The 19,517-nt window shown below is 36.5% G+C and overlaps 1 protein-coding gene across 3 annotated transcripts in view; it reads left to right on the top strand.

Annotated features, from left to right (window-relative positions):
- The window catches only part of KCNK2 (potassium two pore domain channel subfamily K member 2), a 225,151-nt gene that overhangs the window by 107,187 nt on the left and 98,447 nt on the right, over nucleotides 1-19,517 (top strand). For all 3 annotated transcript variants that reach the window (XM_065876668.1, XM_065876676.1, XM_065876659.1), the window contains one exon: nucleotides 7,800-7,917. In XM_065876668.1, the coding sequence (XP_065732740.1) occupies nucleotides 7,800-7,917 (118 nt within the window). The remainder of the gene's footprint in view (nucleotides 1-7,799; nucleotides 7,918-19,517) is intronic.

Below are 19,517 nucleotides of genomic sequence, written 5' to 3'. Positions count from 1 at the left end.
CCCTGGATCACGGGACCCTGGCAGGGGTGGGCTGCACAGGCTCCCAGGAGGGGAGGTGTGGAGCGGGACCTGTGCTTGCATATAGGCTTCTTGGTGGCTGCAGCAGCAGCCTTAGTGTCTCATGCCCATCTCTGGTGTCTGCGCTGATAGCTGTGGCTCGCGCCTGTCTCTGGAGCTCATTTAGGCAGTGCTCTGAATCCCCACTCTTCACGCACCCCAAAACAGTGGTCTCTTGCCTCTTAGGCACGTCCAGACTTTTTCCTGGACTCCTGGCTAGCTGTGGCGCACTAGCCCCCTTCAGGCTGTGTTCACCCAGCCAACCCCAGTCCTCTCCCTGGGCTCTGATCTCCAAAGCCTGAGCCTCACCTCCCAGCCCCCAGCTGGTGAGCAGACTGGCCTCTCAGGCTGGTGAATGCTGGTTGGCACCGACCCTCTCTGCGGGAATCTCTCTGCTTTGCCCTCTGCACCCCCGTTGTTGCGCTCTCCTCGTGGCTCTGAAGTTTCCGCCCGCCACCACCCGTCTCCGCCAGTGAAGGGGCTTCCTAGCGTGTGGAAACGTTTCTTCCTTCACAGCTCCCTCCCAGAGGTGCAGGTCCCATCCCTATTATTTTTTTGATTTTGCGGTACGCGGGCCTCTCGCTGTTGGGGCCTCTCCTGTTGCGGAGCACAGGCTCCGGACGCGCAGTCTCAGCGGCCATGGCTCACGGGCCTAGCCGCTCTAAGGCATGTGGGATCTTCCCGGACCGGGGCACGAACCCGTGTCCCCTGCATCGGCAGGCGGACTCTCAACCACTGCGCCACCAGGGAAGCCCCCATCCCTATTCTTTTGTCCCTGTTTTTTCTTTTTTCTTTTGCCCTACCAAGGTACGTGGGGAGTTTCTTGCCTTTTGGGAAGTCTGAGGTCTTCTGCCAGCGTTCAGTAGGTGTTCTGTAGGAGCTGTTCCCCATGCAGATGTATTTTTGATGTATTTGTTGGGAGGAAATTGATCTCCACGTCTTACTCCTCCGCCATCTTGAAGGTCCTCCTCATATTAACTTTAATTCTGCAGTAATAAGTGTTACACTCAGTGAAAGTTAGCATGTTTTTACAGTGTTAATGAAAACATGAATACCATTCTCTTGTATGCTACTATGGAATTGCTATTTTATAGGCCAAAAAGTGCTTGGATATTGGCTATTTTACATGGTTCAACCAGTATTATCATTAGCTGAGAGCTGCTACTGGAATATTTTTGTGGGGCAGTATGCTAATGTGGTATGGTTTTTAGGAAGTTGTTTGCTTCCTCGTCAGATTGTCAACAGTCCCAGTTGATACTCTGATGGAAATATTTGACAGAAATATTATCTCATGCAAGGAAGCCTATGGCACTGCTTTAGTCTCCAGAATACCAAGAAAGGACACAAATGTGAAGAAGATGGTTTTGTTTTCTGGGGATTTTTTCTCAGTGGTACAAAGGATGTTATGGGCTGCCTTTGTATGTAAGTTTGCAATGAGGCCCTATAATGCTACTTCTTGGCTGAACTTAATATGTATAATGGCCCAAGAAGCAGCCCCAGTGATTAGGACTACAATATGTCACTGACATTAGAAGAGAAGCTTCTTATGCAAAAGATGTCTATAAATAACATTTAAGACATACGTTTGGCTAATAAAGATTTTCTGAAAAGCACCTAGGAAATGGATAAACAAATGTGACTACTCATTGATTCAAATATGCCAATCGAGGTTGCCTAGGATCTCCCAGTGTTGTATTTGAATTCTGAGCCTGTAAGAGTAAGGGCCATCTTGAAATACTCTCTGGTTTTATTAGCAGCGCTGTTCAGAGCAGTTCACATCATCTGGCATTAAGTAATCCTGATGTTGCTGCATAGCCAGAAGGTTAAGGCAAAGATGCATAAGGATCCTGCAGCCTTTAGCAACGGTCCTCAAACATTGCTACATATTATTGATGGTTGATGATGATTTTTTGTGGTGTAACAATAAATAGCAATGATACCTACATAACGTCTTCCCCCAAAGTCATTTGGCAATAAGAGCATCACTATTTTGCTTTCCTTATTATGCATTCTTCAAGTCAAGATAGTCTCGTTTATATGGTTGAAATGGTCAGATGCAGTGTTGTGAATGTGTGATTTGACTTCTTTCCTAAAGGCTAGCCTCCACTCAGGATGAAATTAGTTCTTCCACAAGGACATAGTGACCAAAAAAGATACAAAATTGTGTCTTACAGAAATTTGGCAAGACAATACTTGTTCCCCTTTGAGGAACTGTATAATTATACAGGTATCAGTATAATTATAATTGGATTTAGCTACTATATCAAGTTATTTGAAATAAGGTCCTTTTTCAGAGGAGAAGACATGAGATCAGTCTTAAATATCCAGTTAAAAGAAGTTGTCATTGAACCAGTTACACATACAGCTTTGATGTAGCCCAGTTAGATGCCAGTGCCTTGTACCTGCAGTTTGGAATTCTTATATCACTTAAAATTTTCGAATTATTAATGTGACCCTACTTTTAGGATTATAGGTATGATAGCATATTTTAATGAAATCTTGGTTATGATGTTAACAGAGGAGGAATTCATGGAAGGCATTCAGAACAGTCTGTATTGTTCTGGTGAACATGAACTTCTGAGCATCTGAGCAAAGGGAAAAAAACCCGTGAAATCAGGACTTGTATTTTAAGATCCACAATATAACCTACACTGAAAATAATATATTCTTCAGGCCTTCCCTGCGGTTACTTACTTTATAATATCTTTTCCTTCAATGAAAAAATAGCTAGTCAAGTACTTTGTAACACATGCTAAAGTTGTCCCTAGGCATTGGACACACAGGAACATTTTCATGATTGTCATTGATTGCCTTGAGTTCCAAGGGTATACTAGTCTCTTACAATTACAAATAAGTGTGTCTTATTGTTGTTCGGTGTTAAAGCTCGATATAGCTCCAAAACACCAGATGACATTGAGACAGAAACTTCTTACAATTCAAGAATACACAAATTCACATTAGAACTCAGTGAACTTTGATTCTAAAGGCATCATTGTCATGAAAACCCAAGATTTTTTATGATTACTTTTACGAGTAATTTATCCTTTATCCTCTCTAGGACTATAAGCCTCTTAGAGCTCTATTTCTTAAGTTTAAGCTCCTATTCTTGACTAGAATCGTGTGTGCAATTGCCTTTCCTTAATGCACATTCTATGATTGTCAATTAACTGAAAAGCAAAAATTGAATGTGAATCCAATCAAGGGTATTTTGTACTATTTCTATTGTATGTTAAATTTGGAAGTCCTCCCTTAATCAGGGATTAAATGCCTAGCATCCCACATTCTCTTTACCCTAACCTAAAAAATTCAACTTATTCATAAATTGTGAACATGACTTGATTGTCCACAAAAGTTACAGTTAGTGGAAAAGTGAATTTTTATTACAGATGAAGTGATTGTTACTTTAATCACATAATATGGCACATAGAGTAACAGTTCTCATGAAGACATTTTTTAAGTGCTCTGATGGCCTGAATTGACGTTGAAATTGTAGGGACTCTTAGATCTGTCAGTGCACTTGTCAAGGGCATCCAATTTCCTGTGGATGTTGACCAGGGGACCTCGTACAAAAATATAAAATAGGGCTTCCCTGGTGATGCAGTGGTTGAGAATCCGCTTGCCAATGCATGGGACACAGGTTCAAGCCCTGGTCCGGGAAGATCCCACATGCCGCGGAGCAACTAAGCCCGTGTGCCGCAACTACTGAGCCTGTGCTCTAGAGCCCGTGAGCCACAACTACTGAGCCCACGTGCCTCAACTACTGAAGCCTGTGTGCCTAGAGCCTGTGCTCCACAACAAGAGAAGCCACCGCAATGAGAAGCCCGCGCACCACAATGAAGAGTAGCCCCCGCTCTCCGCAACTAGAGAAAAACCTGCACACAGCAACGAAGACCCAACACAGCCAAATAAATAGATAGATAGATAATCCTCTTTAAAAATATAAATTTACAAGAATCTTCCAGAGAAAGGACCTCACAGTAGACTCATTCTCATAGTGATTTGACATTTTCCTGGTTCCATCTCAAGCCTCTGTTGCAATAATCACAGCTCTGTGATAACTGTTTACAACCCACACATTGCCAGACATTACTGTCTCTAAGTCTACATTTGCTTCTTTCAGGTTTAAATAATTTGTGGAACTTATCCAAATGTCTGGATAATGCTGAACCTCATCACTGACAAGCAAAAGGATAGGCTATAAATGATGATGCTAGCTATGGAGGCTATTAGGTCAATTGTTGGAGGAATTAGCTTGTTTCTACTAAATAAAATAATTTTACTTAATTGGGTGGACTCTAAAGACATGCCTTATCTTTTCTCATCTATACCACCCATGTTTTCACCTCTGTTGTTTTCCCCTTTGTCTAGCACCATAAAAAATTGATAAATATTTTTTGAATAAATTAATGTGTTGAAGAAATGTCTATAAAATATAAAAATATACTTTTTAATTAAAGTACAGTTGACATACAGTATTATGTTATTTTCAGGTATACAACATAGTGATTCAACATTTAAATACATTACAGAATAATCGTCATGATAAACCTAGTAACCTTCTGTACCATACAAAATTATTATAGTGTTATTGACTATATTCCTTTTGCCATGTATCACATTCCTGACTTATTTATTTGATGAGGAAGTTTGTACTCTTAATCTCCTTTATTTATTTCACCCAGCTGCCTGCCCTTTCCCCTCTGACAACCACTGGTTTGTTCTCTGTATCTATGAGTTTATGTTTTGCTTTGTTTTGTTTTGTTTTTTAGACTTCATATATAAATGAAATCATATGGTTTTTGTCTTTTTCTGTCTGATGTATTTCACTTAACATAATACCCTTTAGGTCCATTCATGTTACAAATGGCAAGATTTCATTCTTTTTGATGGCTGAGCAATATTCCATTATATATGTATCCATCTATTGATGGATCCTTAGGTTGCTTCCATGTCTTGGCTATTGTAAATAATGTAGCTCTGAACATAGGGGTACATATCTTTTGAATTAATGTTTTTCATGTTATTTGGATAAATACCAAGAAGGGGAGTTGCTGGATTGTATGGTAGTTCTGTGTTTAATTTTTTGAGGACTCGCCATACTGTTTTCCAGATTGGTTGCAGAAGCATATATTAGAATCTGTTTTCTTTTAAGCCTGGCATTTAAGAGATATATAAAATTCTAAAACAATGCCTCTCTTCTCACTAAATCTTTGCCTTGGAAAACATAATTATTTTTCATAAAAGTATGTTAACTTATTTTACCATATAATGGGCTTATTGTAATTTTTACATTAATTAATCAAAACATTTTGAAAGTTAGAAATTCAACAATATAAATATCAATAGTTATAACTCACATTCCAATGCTCCTTGATGTCTACAATAATTTTTGAGACCGTAAAGTGGTTCTGAGATAAAAAAATTTGAAAGTTGCTGGCTCAAAGAATGGGCAATATATACTTGTGTATACAACAGCAATAACCAGTTATAATATAAAATGGAAAAAATCTAAAAATAACCTTACAGTCCTATGTTGAGTATAACAAAAAATGGTCTATTTCAGAATATGAAAGGAGACTCAGTAAATGGAGATTCACACCATGTTCTTCGATGGGAAGTTTCACTATTATAATAGTGCTCATTTTTCTTAATTAATTTATAGATTTCACATATATCCAAACAACAGAAATATATTAAACCTGTGAAAATGAAAATTTCTGTAAATTTTAACTACATGATTCCTAATTTTATGCAAGAATAATAGGTTAGTAACTGCAAAAAACATTTTTCAAAGAAGGATAATCAGGGAGACCTGCCTTATCTGATATTATATTTAGAGTAGAGAGTCAGATAATCAGTTGTCTCAAAACCAGCTTCATTGTGTGTTGTGCATATATGTGTATATATGCGTATTCGTGTGCATTTAATATATGATAAAGGAAACATTAGTGTTCAACTTCACTCACTAAAGGATACGTAAATGTAAACAATTCTTATCAGTTCAGTAAAGATAAGACATTAATATCAGAGGTAATAGTATTGCTAAGCATTTGTAAATTGCTGGGGGGCAACTATAAACTGTAACAACCTTCGTGGATAGCTACTCGCTACTATACATCAAGTGCTTTAAAATATTCATAATCTTCAATGTGGCAAATTTATTTCTAGCAATCTCTCCCACAAAAATATTCAGAAATGAAAAAATATTTATATGCAAATGTGTTCATAGCAGCACTTATTATAATAAGACAGATTTTAGAACAGCATTTATGTCTACATATTGGGCAATGATTAAGTAAATATGGTAATGACAAGGAAAACCGCATATAGAATAAGATTAAATAAAAATAGAGAATACATTTCATATAGTTCATAAATCCAGTTATGTAAAATGTGTAGCAGAATGCCAGGAGTAGATACCTTAATACATTAACAGTGGTTGTCTCTGAATTCTGGAATTATGAAAAATTTTTATTATCCTCTTTATGCCTCGCTGTATTTTCCTAAGTTTTTAAAATAATGAATATAAATCATTGTTAAAGTAAATAAAAACATTACAATTCAATTAACTATTGAAGTTTCAATTTGTAGTTTAAGACGAGTCAGACAACAGATTTTATATTGCATTTCAACTCCGGATTACCTGTTCTTTTACATGTGACAGTAACTTCAGATAGTTACTGTCATTAACTTACATGTCATTTACATGTCATTAACTTCAGAGAGTGCCTCCATTTTCACAGTGTAGTTTTTGTCCATTTGCTAATAAACTATATAACTTTAAACAAGTCACTTTACCTTTCTTGGTCTTTCATTTCCTTGCCTATCAAGTGAAGGTCCTTCCAATTTTAAAATCTGGAAATGAAGTGATAAAGACTTAAAAACTTAAAAACTTAAAAACTTAAAAACTTAAAAACTGTATTTCCAACAGAAATGTTACACATTTTCTCCTAACTTATTCTCTTCTATGTTTGTGTTTCTGGAGCTCCCTCTTCCCTCCTTAACATCTGATGATTGAGAAGAGATTATAATCTCATCTTGCTGTCTGTCTCCCAGTACTACTCAAAGCAGCATCCAGATTCTAGTGTTCCTATATGAATATTGTTGACTGTCATCTACAGGTCATTGATGATACTCAGTGTCATAGAATTTTTAAAACTCTGTAGAGATTCTAAGAATCTCGATATAAATGAACCGACTCAAGCTTGATGATGAAGTGCTGTTGTCTGTTCCTTGTCATTTTAGCCTGTTTCGTTGGACCTTACTGATATTATACTCTCTACTGCTGTACACAACCCAGGCTTGGATACCTATGCTTACCATTCAAAATGACTAGAACTTTGGAAATACTCGTTTTTCTGATGAAGCTATTATATGGTATTTAAATTGTAGTTTGCAATCTGATATTTTAACTCTGTGGTGCTTACTAAAAATTATTGCTGTATTTAGTGGTTAATTCAAATAAGTTGCTAAATATGGTACTGGATGATGATATGAATGCATATCATAACACAATGTGATAAGCTTTATGCAGATTCATTCACTCGATATTAAATACAGTTTTCTTATAATTTAATGTATTGAATTCTTTAAAGTTTTAACCTACATTGTATACTTTAAATGGAAAAGCAAACCTCAGAATTGATGCTCTTTGTCTAATTGGTCGTCTGGGGTGGAATATATACTGTTTGATGCCTCCATGTGATTCATGTGTACTGATAAATTTCTTTTTAAACTTGCAGCAAATAGTGGCAGCAATAAATGCAGGGATTATACCTTTAGGAAACACCTCCAATCAAATCAGTCACTGGGATTTGGGAAGTTCCTTCTTCTTTGCTGGCACTGTTATTACAACCATAGGTAGGAGACAACTTATTTTGTTTTTTAATTTTGGTACAGCTTGTGAGCTAAAATTCACTTGTTTGAACTTTTTTTACAGTTGGTCAAAATGGTCTACTTAAGGTAGAAAACTAGATTTCAGTAAATTGATTTTGAAAAGAGAGTTTAAAGGTTTGAACAAAGGAATGATGGAAATGAATTAGTTATTGTTTCAGAATACGGAGTTGTTTAAAATCCATGTGAAACTCGAGAGCAGTTCATTTGAGTCATTTGACTAAAGGATAAGAACATCAGGAAATAGCTGGAAATGGTGATTTTTCTGGGGGGACAAGTAGTTTAAAATTTTCCTGCATCTTTGATTCTTTAGTACAGAAAGAAACGATTTGAGTACAATTTTGACGTTCTTTTCATGAAGTTCTTATTTGATATCACGTTCTTCAACTTGTAAAATTTAACTCTACATTTGAACAGATTGTTCCTATTCTTATATACTTGTCTATTATGATTATTTCAGGCCTTTTTCATGCGTTATGTTTTTCTAATAACACAAATGTATAAAAAATTAACACTGAAATTTTAAGATTACAAAAAATGAAAGTTTAAGCCCCTGACCTTTTATCTTTTAATCATGTTGTATGTCATACTGCTAAAAAGGGTCACAGTGGAACATGGTCTCTTTTTTGGGGATTGACTGTGCATCCATTCAGCACCCACTAGGCAGCAGAATGGGTACAAGTAGATGACTTCTCTTCTGTTAGTTAGTCCTTCAGTGCCCAAGAAATATCCAGAGGATATAAATGCAGACCCCATAGTGAAAGCCATGCTTGCCATGCCGTGAGGATTGGGAGGAATTACAGCTGCTTGTTTCATGGAAGGAGGTGGGTTTAAAGCATAATTTTCAATAAAGAGAAGGAAATTGACTCATCACAATTATGAACAAAATATGTGTGCAAAGGGAATTCTCCCCTTCCACACATGCTTGTGATGAGATTTCCTCTCATGGGCTTGACCTCTGATTTGGGTGTGTGAATTACGATTCTAAAAGTTTTAATTTTATTCTTCAATGTCATTGATAGATTATGAAGTGTATACAGTTTTCAAATGAGTACCTTATATCCAAGTCCTAAATAAGTGAACATGGACAATTTATGGATGAACTCTTGCTTAGAATTTTCCTTTGAGAGGAATTTGTAGTGTCCTGTCATTATGTGAATCCACTGTAATGCCTCTTTGTGCGGGAACACTTGCCACTGAAATAAATACCTTAGCATGTTGATTTTTGCCTTTGTTAAGAAGTCAAAGAGCTATGTTTACTCTTACATCTCCATCAGCTAGGTCAAAAGTTGTGTGGCTGCGAAAATCTGGAAGAATGGCAACCTTGATATTTAACCATAATAACAGGTTAACTTTGGAGCTTAGACATCTTGGCCATTTCTACTATGGAAATAACTGTTTATTGTGTAAACTACTTAGAGTCTGGAAGGAAAAAAAAGCTCACAGACTGAGTGAGAATGGTTTGTTTCTGCCCAATGAAAACTCAAATGTCCACGTTATAACTCATCATGACCACCACTAAATTATTCTCCAAGAGACTTAGTCATTATACAGACTTAGTGTTGCATCCTATGTTTATAAACAGTCTCATTTTTTGAATCCCAAATTCAGTAAGTTTTGCAGACATATACTTCAACACATGAAAAAAATAAACCATTATTACCAGTCTCACCCCCAAATTATAGCCATTAAGCACAGTAGCTGATTATTTAGGTTGTTGAGGTAGCAGCCTGACAGCCCAAATCTCTTACTGTTCTATCTCAGTCTTAGGTGGATTAAGTCATTCTAGGTCACCGACATTTACTCCATGGTCTTCTACTTCTAGGTCAAGGCCATCTCCTCGGACCTTGGACTAGATTATGGTCTAGGGCAAGGTAAAAATTTTGGCCTCTTTCATAAGTCTCCATTTGAGAGATATCCAAGTCATTATTTAATAAAATTCAAAGTGTAATTATTAATATTGCTAATGATAATTGTATGATCTTTGAAGTGGTTTATAGAAATCATAGAAATTGCAACCTCTAGCACTAAGCTACACTGTATTAATTGTTTAAAAAATAGAACTTGAGACAGTCTGGGAGAAGAAGTTGCAGTTGCTCTTGTAGGGTGCCTGATACAGGCAGTACTTCATGGAGCTGCATTGGCTGAACTGTCCCAGATTTTTCTACTCAGTGTTAACAATTTGTCTAAGAAGCCAAAGTGACCCTTACTATTCATTAGAAATATGCCCAAGAGAAGTTCAGTTATACAAAATAGAATATTAAAATTTAAGAACTAATTTTAGAGAATCTCTTCATATATCTACACACTGTTTTCAAAATCATACCCTTCCAAGCCCTTCACAAATTCCATTTCACAGTTGCACAGACTAACATCCATTCCTGACTATTCTTTTTCTCTTATTCCTTGCTTCCAGTTTATCAGTGAGTCCTGTTGGCTCTGCCTTTAAAGTAGATCTGTAATTTAACTACTGCTCACCATTCAAACTGCCACCATTTTGGTCCAAGCCAGCATCATCTCAGTGCCAGCATCCATGTAGAAAGAAACCTTCTGCTCAGAAATATTCTCTGGATTCCAGCTCATTCAGAGCAAACACCATACCCCACTGCTTATCGCACCTAATAAGATGCAAGTTTTGGGATTTTTATGTGTTTGAGTCTTTTCTGTATCCCCAGTGCCTGACACATAGTGGGTGCTTAATAATTATTTTTGGAATTAAAAACAAATGGGGATTCTAAATGATATGAACTGTACCTCGTTGGAAATTACATAACACTAAATTGATAACCTTACAGTAAATTCTTAGCTCTTTAAACAGGCTTCATTACTAACTTTTTTGTTTGTTCATTTACTTATTCAAAAAATAATAAAACATGATCAGTCTGCTACTATAAAGATAAAAGGTAAATTACTTGAGCCTGGGTGGCACACAGACCAGTCAGGGAGGCCCGTGGGCAGATAGTCATTTACAATATAGTATGCCAGGTGCTATGGCTTAAGAGCATTCAGTGGGAATGTATAGGAGTGACATTGTACATAGATACTGGGGTAGGTGGGTGGGTAAAAAGGGAGCAAGGAATACTTCCCTTTCCTTGATAAATGTCCTATTTGAGATTGGAAAAAGAATTAGGAATTTCCCAGATGAATAAAGGTAGAATGGGAACATTCCAGGCATCAGGAGTTCATGTGGGAAAGATTAGGGGTAAGAGAGAATATGGTCTGTTTAGGAGTTACAGGTCATCTAAAATTGTTGTTTGTAGTTGAAGGGATTTAGAACCATGTAAATCATTAAGTCAACGTAGTAGCTCCTATTGGATCTATGCTACTTTTGCCACTGCTGGGAGAATAAAAGGAAATAAGAACACAGTCCTTGTTTGCAATCAAATTTGGGAGATAAAACTTACAATTAGGAAATAATGGAATAATAACAAAAATAGGCTTTGTATAATCAAATATTACATGGAACAATGGTTTCAGTGCTACAAGAACTGAGAAAAAGGAAAGAACATGTGGGCTGGAACGGGGAGGAAAAGCCGTTCCTCCTTAGAGAAGTTGGATTTGAACTGTGCTTTGAAGAAAATGTTTCGGTTTAGATTGATGGAGGGGAAAAAGCCTCCCAGTCTGTGAGATAGCTAAGCAAAAACACCAAGGGAGAATGAGCCCGACTTATTTCAAGGATAGAAAAGTAAGTATTTGAGTAGACCAGAGGAATTGTTTAGAGGAGTAATGGGAAATATTATTGACTGATTCACATGGGAAGAATACAGTTGAATATAATTTGGTTTTTGAGAATTTTGGACCTACTGTACTAAGAACATGGATTTTTTTGGAAAGCGAAGTGACAGGTTAAAAGTGACATTAGAAGATGCATCTGTCAGGAAGAGAATACGTGGAGACTGATGGTGAGGGAACAGTTAGGAGACCATTTCTGTGACCCACAGAAGGGGAGTGAGAGTATTGATTGGGAGGATTGGAGTTGATGTTGAAAGATGAGATTAGGACAAAAGGTTGAAATAATTAGATGCGGGAATCAACAGGCCTTGGTGACTAATACAACAAAGAGAGAGGCATCTAAATGTTGACTATTGAAATGAAATGAATATCTAGGCAGCAGGCTGGTAGTTCATAAGCAGTCCTAGTTGATCCTGTGAAGAAAAAGGAGTTTAAAAAAATGGCCAAGATGTTATACATGGTGTTATATTAGGAAGCTTCATTTTAGTCATTTTCCCACCTCAATTTTTATTTGTTGGTTTATTCTTTAATTCAGACAGACTAGAAAGACAAGGTGGATCAGGCTCCCTCCGGAGCTCACATTGGGGTTGAGGAGACCCAACAATCAGTCAGTGCACTTAAAAACAAGACCATTATCAATGGCAGTAAATGCTCTACAAGAAGTTCATGTACCTGATCAAGAGTAGGTAGTGGAGTCAGAGCAGGGAGTCGCAGGTGCTCTAAAGCAGACTGATTCAAGAGCTCTCAGAGCAGGTGACAGTTAAGCGGAAGCCTAAAGGATGAAAAGAAATCAGCCAGGGAAAGAAGAGTGCAAAGATGAGTTCAGGCAGAGGGCACAGCATGGCAAAGAAGAAGCGAGGTTAGCAAGATGAACAGGGGCCAGCGGATGTAGGACTTGGTAGGTCATGACAATATCCTCAATTCAGTGAGAAGCTGCTGAAAGATTGAAGCAGAAGGGAGTCCTGATGTGACTCAGGCTGCTGTTCAGAGGGCAAAAGGGAAAGCAGGAAGGCGAATGAGAAGGTTATTTTATTACTCCATATGGGAGAAGATGTTGACTTGAACTATGGAGGTGGCCGTGAGGAGAATGAAAAGTGGACAGATACATGATCTTAAAAAGAGAGTTTATGAATGGAGATACACTTATCTCTGAGAATGGGGCCGTGGGTAGGGGCAGGGTTAGTGCTTTAAATTTTATTTTAAAGCTAATAAGAAATCACTTAAACTCTAGGAAAGGCAGTTGGCAAAAATGATGTAATGGAAAACTGTATTCTATTTTGAGGTCAATTTAAAGATTCGAATAAGATGTAAGGTGATTTTATTCCCTGAAGGCATTAAAATATAATAAAGTTTTCCCCAGTGGAAGGTAAATCGGAATGCCAGGGACCGGATTTGCCCAAGCTTGTCACTGAATCATCCTGAACTCTGAGTGTCAGAATGCAAATAACAAGACACCACTGTGGTCTACAGCAACTTTAAGATCCCAAAGCATCACGTTAGGTCTTATGGAAAACATTTCCTTGGCGTGACATTTCTTGTATTTACAAAGCACTCTTGTTTTCCACTCCTTGAGTTATAGAGATTGGATTCAGGTGTATAGTTTCTATGTTTAGTTTTTCTGTATTTTGAATCAGCCACTGGGACCTTTCAGTTTCCTTTTACCTAGATTGAGTTATTGAATTGCTGAAGCTGTTATGACAATGGTCACAGATTTTCTGCCAACTCTTATTTTACCTGTTTAGCATAATGCTTAATTATGCATTAGAAAACAGGGGGAAAATTAAATAAAGATTAGAAAAAAACAGGGAAAAAAGTTAAAGTTTTATTTTTCTAATCTTTATTTAATTTTCCCCCTGTTTTTAATGCATAATTAAGCATTATGCTAAACAGGTAAAATAAGAGTTGAGCAGAAATCTGTGACCATTGTCATAACAGCTTCAGCAATTCAATAACTCAATCTAGGTAAAAGGAAAACTGAAAGGTCCAGTTGGCATGTTGTAATCTCGTGAAACCACTGTCTGAACTTGGAAATGAACAGACTTGAAGCAGTGGTGTAGAATTTGACAGTCAGCATTTTCCCAGGGGATGATGTCATTGCAGCGTTGGGTGTTGGGTGCTATCTTATTAATTTGGTAGACTCATAATTCTATGGCATTTCACTAGTCTCTTGGCTGTTCTCTGAGAACTGCATATTGGATTTTGGAAACATTGAGCTTCCTTCAGGCAGCTTAAAAGGCAGGTAATCTTGCAAGGTGACTTCCAGCTCTGACTCCACAATCTCATTGCATTTTTCTTTATGCTAGTTTGTTAAAGTAGATAATTCTTTTTCCAAAATCTGTACTTCTGGTGTTGTGCAGTTGAAATACAGAAGTTGAAGTTAAGAAATTGTTTTGGGTCTTTGATGCTCTGTTTCTCTTCCCATCCACTAAAATTAATGAAAATAAAACCTATCTCAGGATATTAACATCAATTCCTACCATTCAGAACCTTCACATAGGTTTATTTTCTAAGTTAAAATGCATTTATTCTTCAGAGAAAATGCCTTCTGAACGGTAGTTAAGATTGCAGAGTGCAAAATTATATTTGATAGGCAGTAAAGCAGAATTATTGCATAAATAGTATTATAGACTCCAAATCTTTTCTCATTACGTACGTATGTTAATCAGCACAAAGAGGTTTAGTTCAGAGCACCTAGTACTCAGAATCCTGTGCTAGTTGGAAAGGGATTTAGGAGCATTAAGGATGTAATCTTCCCAGGAGTGAGGCAGTGTTTTTATTATTATTATTATTTGGTAGTAGAACGCAGAGCAAGAAAGTATAGACATAAAAAAACCCAGAAGTGCCGGTGAGAGGAGGGCTGGCTATGGTATCTGCAATGGTAGTCATCCACATGTTGGGTGTGTTCAAGGCAGGAACTGCTTGTATTCTGTAACAAAATATACTTTTATATATTTTTGCCTACTTTTGAAAAGTTTGCGATAACATATTTTTAATCTTCGGGAAATCAGTCACTGTCAAATGATGTGATCATGAAATTACCCCAAAATTGGAAGCAAAGAATTGTCATGAAGTTCATGCCCTGAATAAATACAGAATCTATTTTTAATCTTGTCATTTCCCCCTTCCCAACCACTATATGAAATGCAGCACGTTTGTCATAGATTATAGATTTTATAGAGCATCTGATTGACCACTAGATATGCAGATATTGCTCGGAATGTGATTAAAACTAGGTGAGATGATTATCAGAAAAATATTTTTGTAATTGTCTCAAGTATTGCATTTGATAGGGAAGAAACGTAATAACATTTGTCTGGGCCTGTCTACTTTAAGCTAGTAATTATGCTACATATTTGTTTTCTTCCCAATCCTTTAAAAAAAAAAATCTGGACTTGTGCAATCTTACTCTTGGAAAATTGGCATTGTTATTTATGTGGTACTGTAAAAATAACATGGTATTTACAAAAGTAGTACCTGTGCCAAATTAGGTCCATGTGTAAGTCTTGTGGTTTGTATGCACATAAGGTACGATGCAGATAATGACTAATTCTAAACACAAAGGAATTCCATGCAGCCATCTCTTGGTTCTAAAGTACCACTGGGGAAAATATTGATATTATGAACTTTTGAAAGTCACAGGTCATCAAAAAATGCATGTTAATTACTAATCTTAAACTTCTTCCCCTTCTAACTTTATTTTTAAAGCAAAAACAGTAAACATGGGCAAATTTGGTTGATGGGTTGTACCTCTCCTCTTTAAGCTTAAGTTTCCCTTGCTGGAGATGCTAACAAAGAGTGACATTTCCAAAGGCAAACAGCAAGAGAAGGAAAAAGAAAGAAAGGGTATGGAATGAATCATAATCAGCCTAAGTAGCTCCTGTTTAAAGAGTGCAGGTTTTAATAAGTAATTTCAGTGGTACCTGTAGATAACTTAATGAAAACTCTGTTTTTTGTTCTTTGTTTGTTTTTTTGAATAAGAATTAGGTGATTTAATATATAACAAATGAGACTTCATCTAAAACATAGAAAAATGAAGGATCATTCAATTAATGATATTGAGGTAACTAGTTCCCAATATGGAAAAGATCACTTAGAACCATGCCTTATACGTCAACATAAATTACAGTTGAGTTCAAGAGTTAAGTTTTTCAAAAATCACTCCTTGGGAACGTTAGAATAATTTGATTACTTAATATAGATAGAGATGAGTTATGATAAGCTATGCTAAAAACCAACAGAAAAAATATCACAGAAGAAAATATGTTTTTGACCAGGTACAAAAATTGAATCCTCTGTACGCTTCCTGACACACATACACATGCAGTCACCAAGCTGAAACATCAAAATAGACAAAGCAGTTTGTACTATGAAAAAATATTAATATACATCACATATAATTCTAAATAGACTTATAAAAATATCAAATCATCATAGTTAAAGGACAGATTAGAAATTGGAGGTTATTTAAACTATATGTTGCCTTAAAAATCTAATATATATATATATTGTATATATAATTCTACAAAATTTATGAATCTAAAAGCTGTATGGGGCTTCCCTGGTGGCGCAGTGGTTGAGAGTCCGCCTGCCGATGCAGGGGACACGGGTTTGTGCCCCGGTCCGGGAAGATCCCACATGCCGCGGAGCGGCTGGGCCCGTGAGCCATGGCCACTGAGCCTGCGCGTCCGGAGCCTGTGCTCTGCAACGGAAGGGGCCACAACAGTGAGAGGCCCACGTACCGCAAAAAAAAAAAAGCTGTATGATGCCAAATACTTGTGAGAATATTATGAGAAGGGCACTTTCCTATATTGCTGGTGGCATTGTAAATTGATATAACCTTTTTTTGGAAAGCAATTTGGCAATGTGTTTCAAGAGTCATAAAAATGTTCATACCCTTTAACCTAGTAATTCTCCTTCTGGGAATCTATCCTAAGGAAATAATCCAAAATATTAAAAAATGCCATATATTTGACAATGTTTATCCCAGTGTAATTTATACTATATAAAAATGGAAACCACTCAAACTGTCCCACATAAAGGCTATGCTTTAGTAAATTATGGTCCATTCACTCAATGGAATGTACATGAATATAAAATAGTGAGTATTATAACTCATTTGTACTAACAATTCCTTCTCATGGTAAATCCGTTTCTGAGAGATCAGCTCATGTCCTACTTACTTAATAAAACTAACAAAGATGTCATGCATCATCTTTTTAACTGTTGGGAAACTCTGTTTTAATATCATTCGATGCATAAAAAAATAGATGCAGACATGACCTCCTAATAAATATTATACTGCAAGTTAATGAAGTGCTGTACATATCCATGGAGACACTTAACCTAGTTGTACTTACGTAGTACAGCTTAGAACGAAAATATTGCTCCCTGTTTTTTTCGAAGGAGTGAGTCAGTAGAAGGAACATCAGACTTCATTTCATAAAATTTAAGTTTAGGTTTCTGCCTTTGCTACTGACTAGGGTTATATTCTTGAGCAGATCACAGTTCTTCTATTATCCTTAATTTTCTTATTTGTCACATGGGGCTAGTGTTTCTCACAATCAGAACTGTTGTGAAGGTTAAATAAAGTTATGTATGTAAAAAGAGCTGTACACTGAATAGCAGTATACTAGTATAAAGTAAGCTAATTTTGTTACTAAAGTAATTTTTATTAAAATTTATACTACACTTATTTCTGTTACTAATGTTAACAAAGAAAGAAAATACATTCTTTCCTAAAGCTTTAATCCACACATTTTAATTCTTATAATATATATAATGTTGCCTTCACATAATTAAGGTTTGCTCAGACCAGTTATTCTCACAATGCTAAGTGTTAGATTTGACTAGTTTCTTCATCTAGTTAATTTGTTTTGATCTAATGAAATGAGTTGATTTTAATGATACCTAGATAATCCCAAATGTGATCGTCAGAATAATATATAATGAAACAGGTGTTAGTCTTAGTTGAGTAGAATAAAAATTAATATTTTTATAAATTTTTTTTCTATATGATTTAAAAAAAATCTATGCCTCTATATTAGGATCTGCTAAGTTATTTTCTGTAGTAAATGATCCTCACATCTTGGTGACTTTACAAAATAAAAAGTTTATTTCCTGATCACATTGTACGACCTGTGTGGGTCAACAGGAGGGCCCTGCCCATTGTTCTTGCTCATAAGAATGAGACCATGGGAGGGCTTCCCTGGTGGCGCAGTGGTTGAGAGTCCGCCTGCCGATGCAGGGGACACGGGTTCGTGCCCCAGTCCGGGAAGATCCCACGTGCCGCAGAGCGGCTGGGCCCGTGAGCCATGGCCGCTGAGCCTGCGTGTGCGGAGCCTGTGCTCTGCAATGGGAAAGGTCACAACAGTGAGAGGCCCGCGTACCAAAAAAAAAAAAAAAAAAAGGAGACCATGGGAAATTGAACACTGGCTAATCATGCTTCATATACGTGCACACATTGTTTTTACTCACGTGACATTGGTCAGACCAACTTCAAGAGTGTAGGTGGGGAGATGCTATCCTACCTTATGCTCAGAAGAACCAAGATATTTTGTGACAGCTCTAATAACTTCCATAAACAAATATACTAATTAGATACCTCCTTGAATGTTATTTGATATACAAAGTAATTAAACATTACAATAAAATAAGTAACATTATAATAAAATATATTTTGTGGAATATATATATCTCTTAGATATTTAAGGCAACATATAATTTATATTTTAAGGCAACATATAATATAAATTAAACATTATAATAAAATAAAAGTTTATATTTTAATTTGCTTTCTCAAACTATGTCTCCTTAACTCCATCACTGCAATAGGATTTTCATTTTTCACATCTAATATTGTGCTAGTGAAGGAGATTGTGTTCCAAAATTATCTCTCTATACAGTGGTTTCATCAGTGAAACTATCTCAAAATGAAAATAAAAATCAATGTATAAAATTCTAATTTTAGCTTCTTGGCAGAGATTTTGCTGTCACTGGTGATATTATATAGGGATTCCGTTAGCATTTAGAGTAGTCACCCCTTGGTATCTAAGGGCAAATTGATTCCAGAACCCTCACAGATATCCAAATCCATGGATGCTCAAGTCATATAAAATGGCATAGTGGGACGGAGACGCAAGAGGGAAGAGATATGGGGATATATGTATATGTATAGCTGATTCACTTTGTTATAAAGCAGAAACTAACACACCATTGTAAAGCAATTATGATCCAATAAAGATGTTAAAAAAAATAAAATGGCATAGTGATTGTATATAACCTACGAATATCCTCCCGTTTACTTTAAATCATCTCTAGATTAATTACAATACCTAAAGCAATGTAAATGCTATGTAAATAATTGTAAATACAATGTAAATGGTATGGAAATAGTTGCCAGCATGCGGCAAATTCAAGTTTTGCTTTTTGGAAGTTCCTGGAATTTTTCTTTTGAGTATTTTTGATCCATGGTTGGTTGACTCTACTGATATGGAACCCAAGGATATGGAGGGCCAACTGCATTTTAGTAGTGATCACTTATCATGATGATACAAAAACAGTAAAACCATTTAGGAAAGTAAGTTAAACGACTGAGTTTACTTTTGACGTAGAAGCAAAATAATGCAGGGGTCAGCAAACTATGACCCTGTGGGCAAAATCCCGCCTTCTTTCTGTTGTATAATTATTAGAACGCAGCTACGTCCATTTACTTTAGTATCGTCTTTGGCTACCTTCATGCTATAATGGCAGAGCTGAATAGTACAACAGAGGCTATATGGCATGCAAAGCTGAAATTTTTACTATCTGGCCCTTTACAGGAGAAGTTTGCCAACCAC

Source organism: Phocoena phocoena, chromosome 1 (assembly GCF_963924675.1).
Source record: "Phocoena phocoena chromosome 1, mPhoPho1.1, whole genome shotgun sequence".
NCBI lineage: Eukaryota > Metazoa > Chordata > Mammalia > Artiodactyla > Phocoenidae > Phocoena > Phocoena phocoena.
The sequence above is the reverse complement of the archived record's forward strand: the minus strand, read 5'-3'. Positions and strand labels throughout refer to the sequence as shown.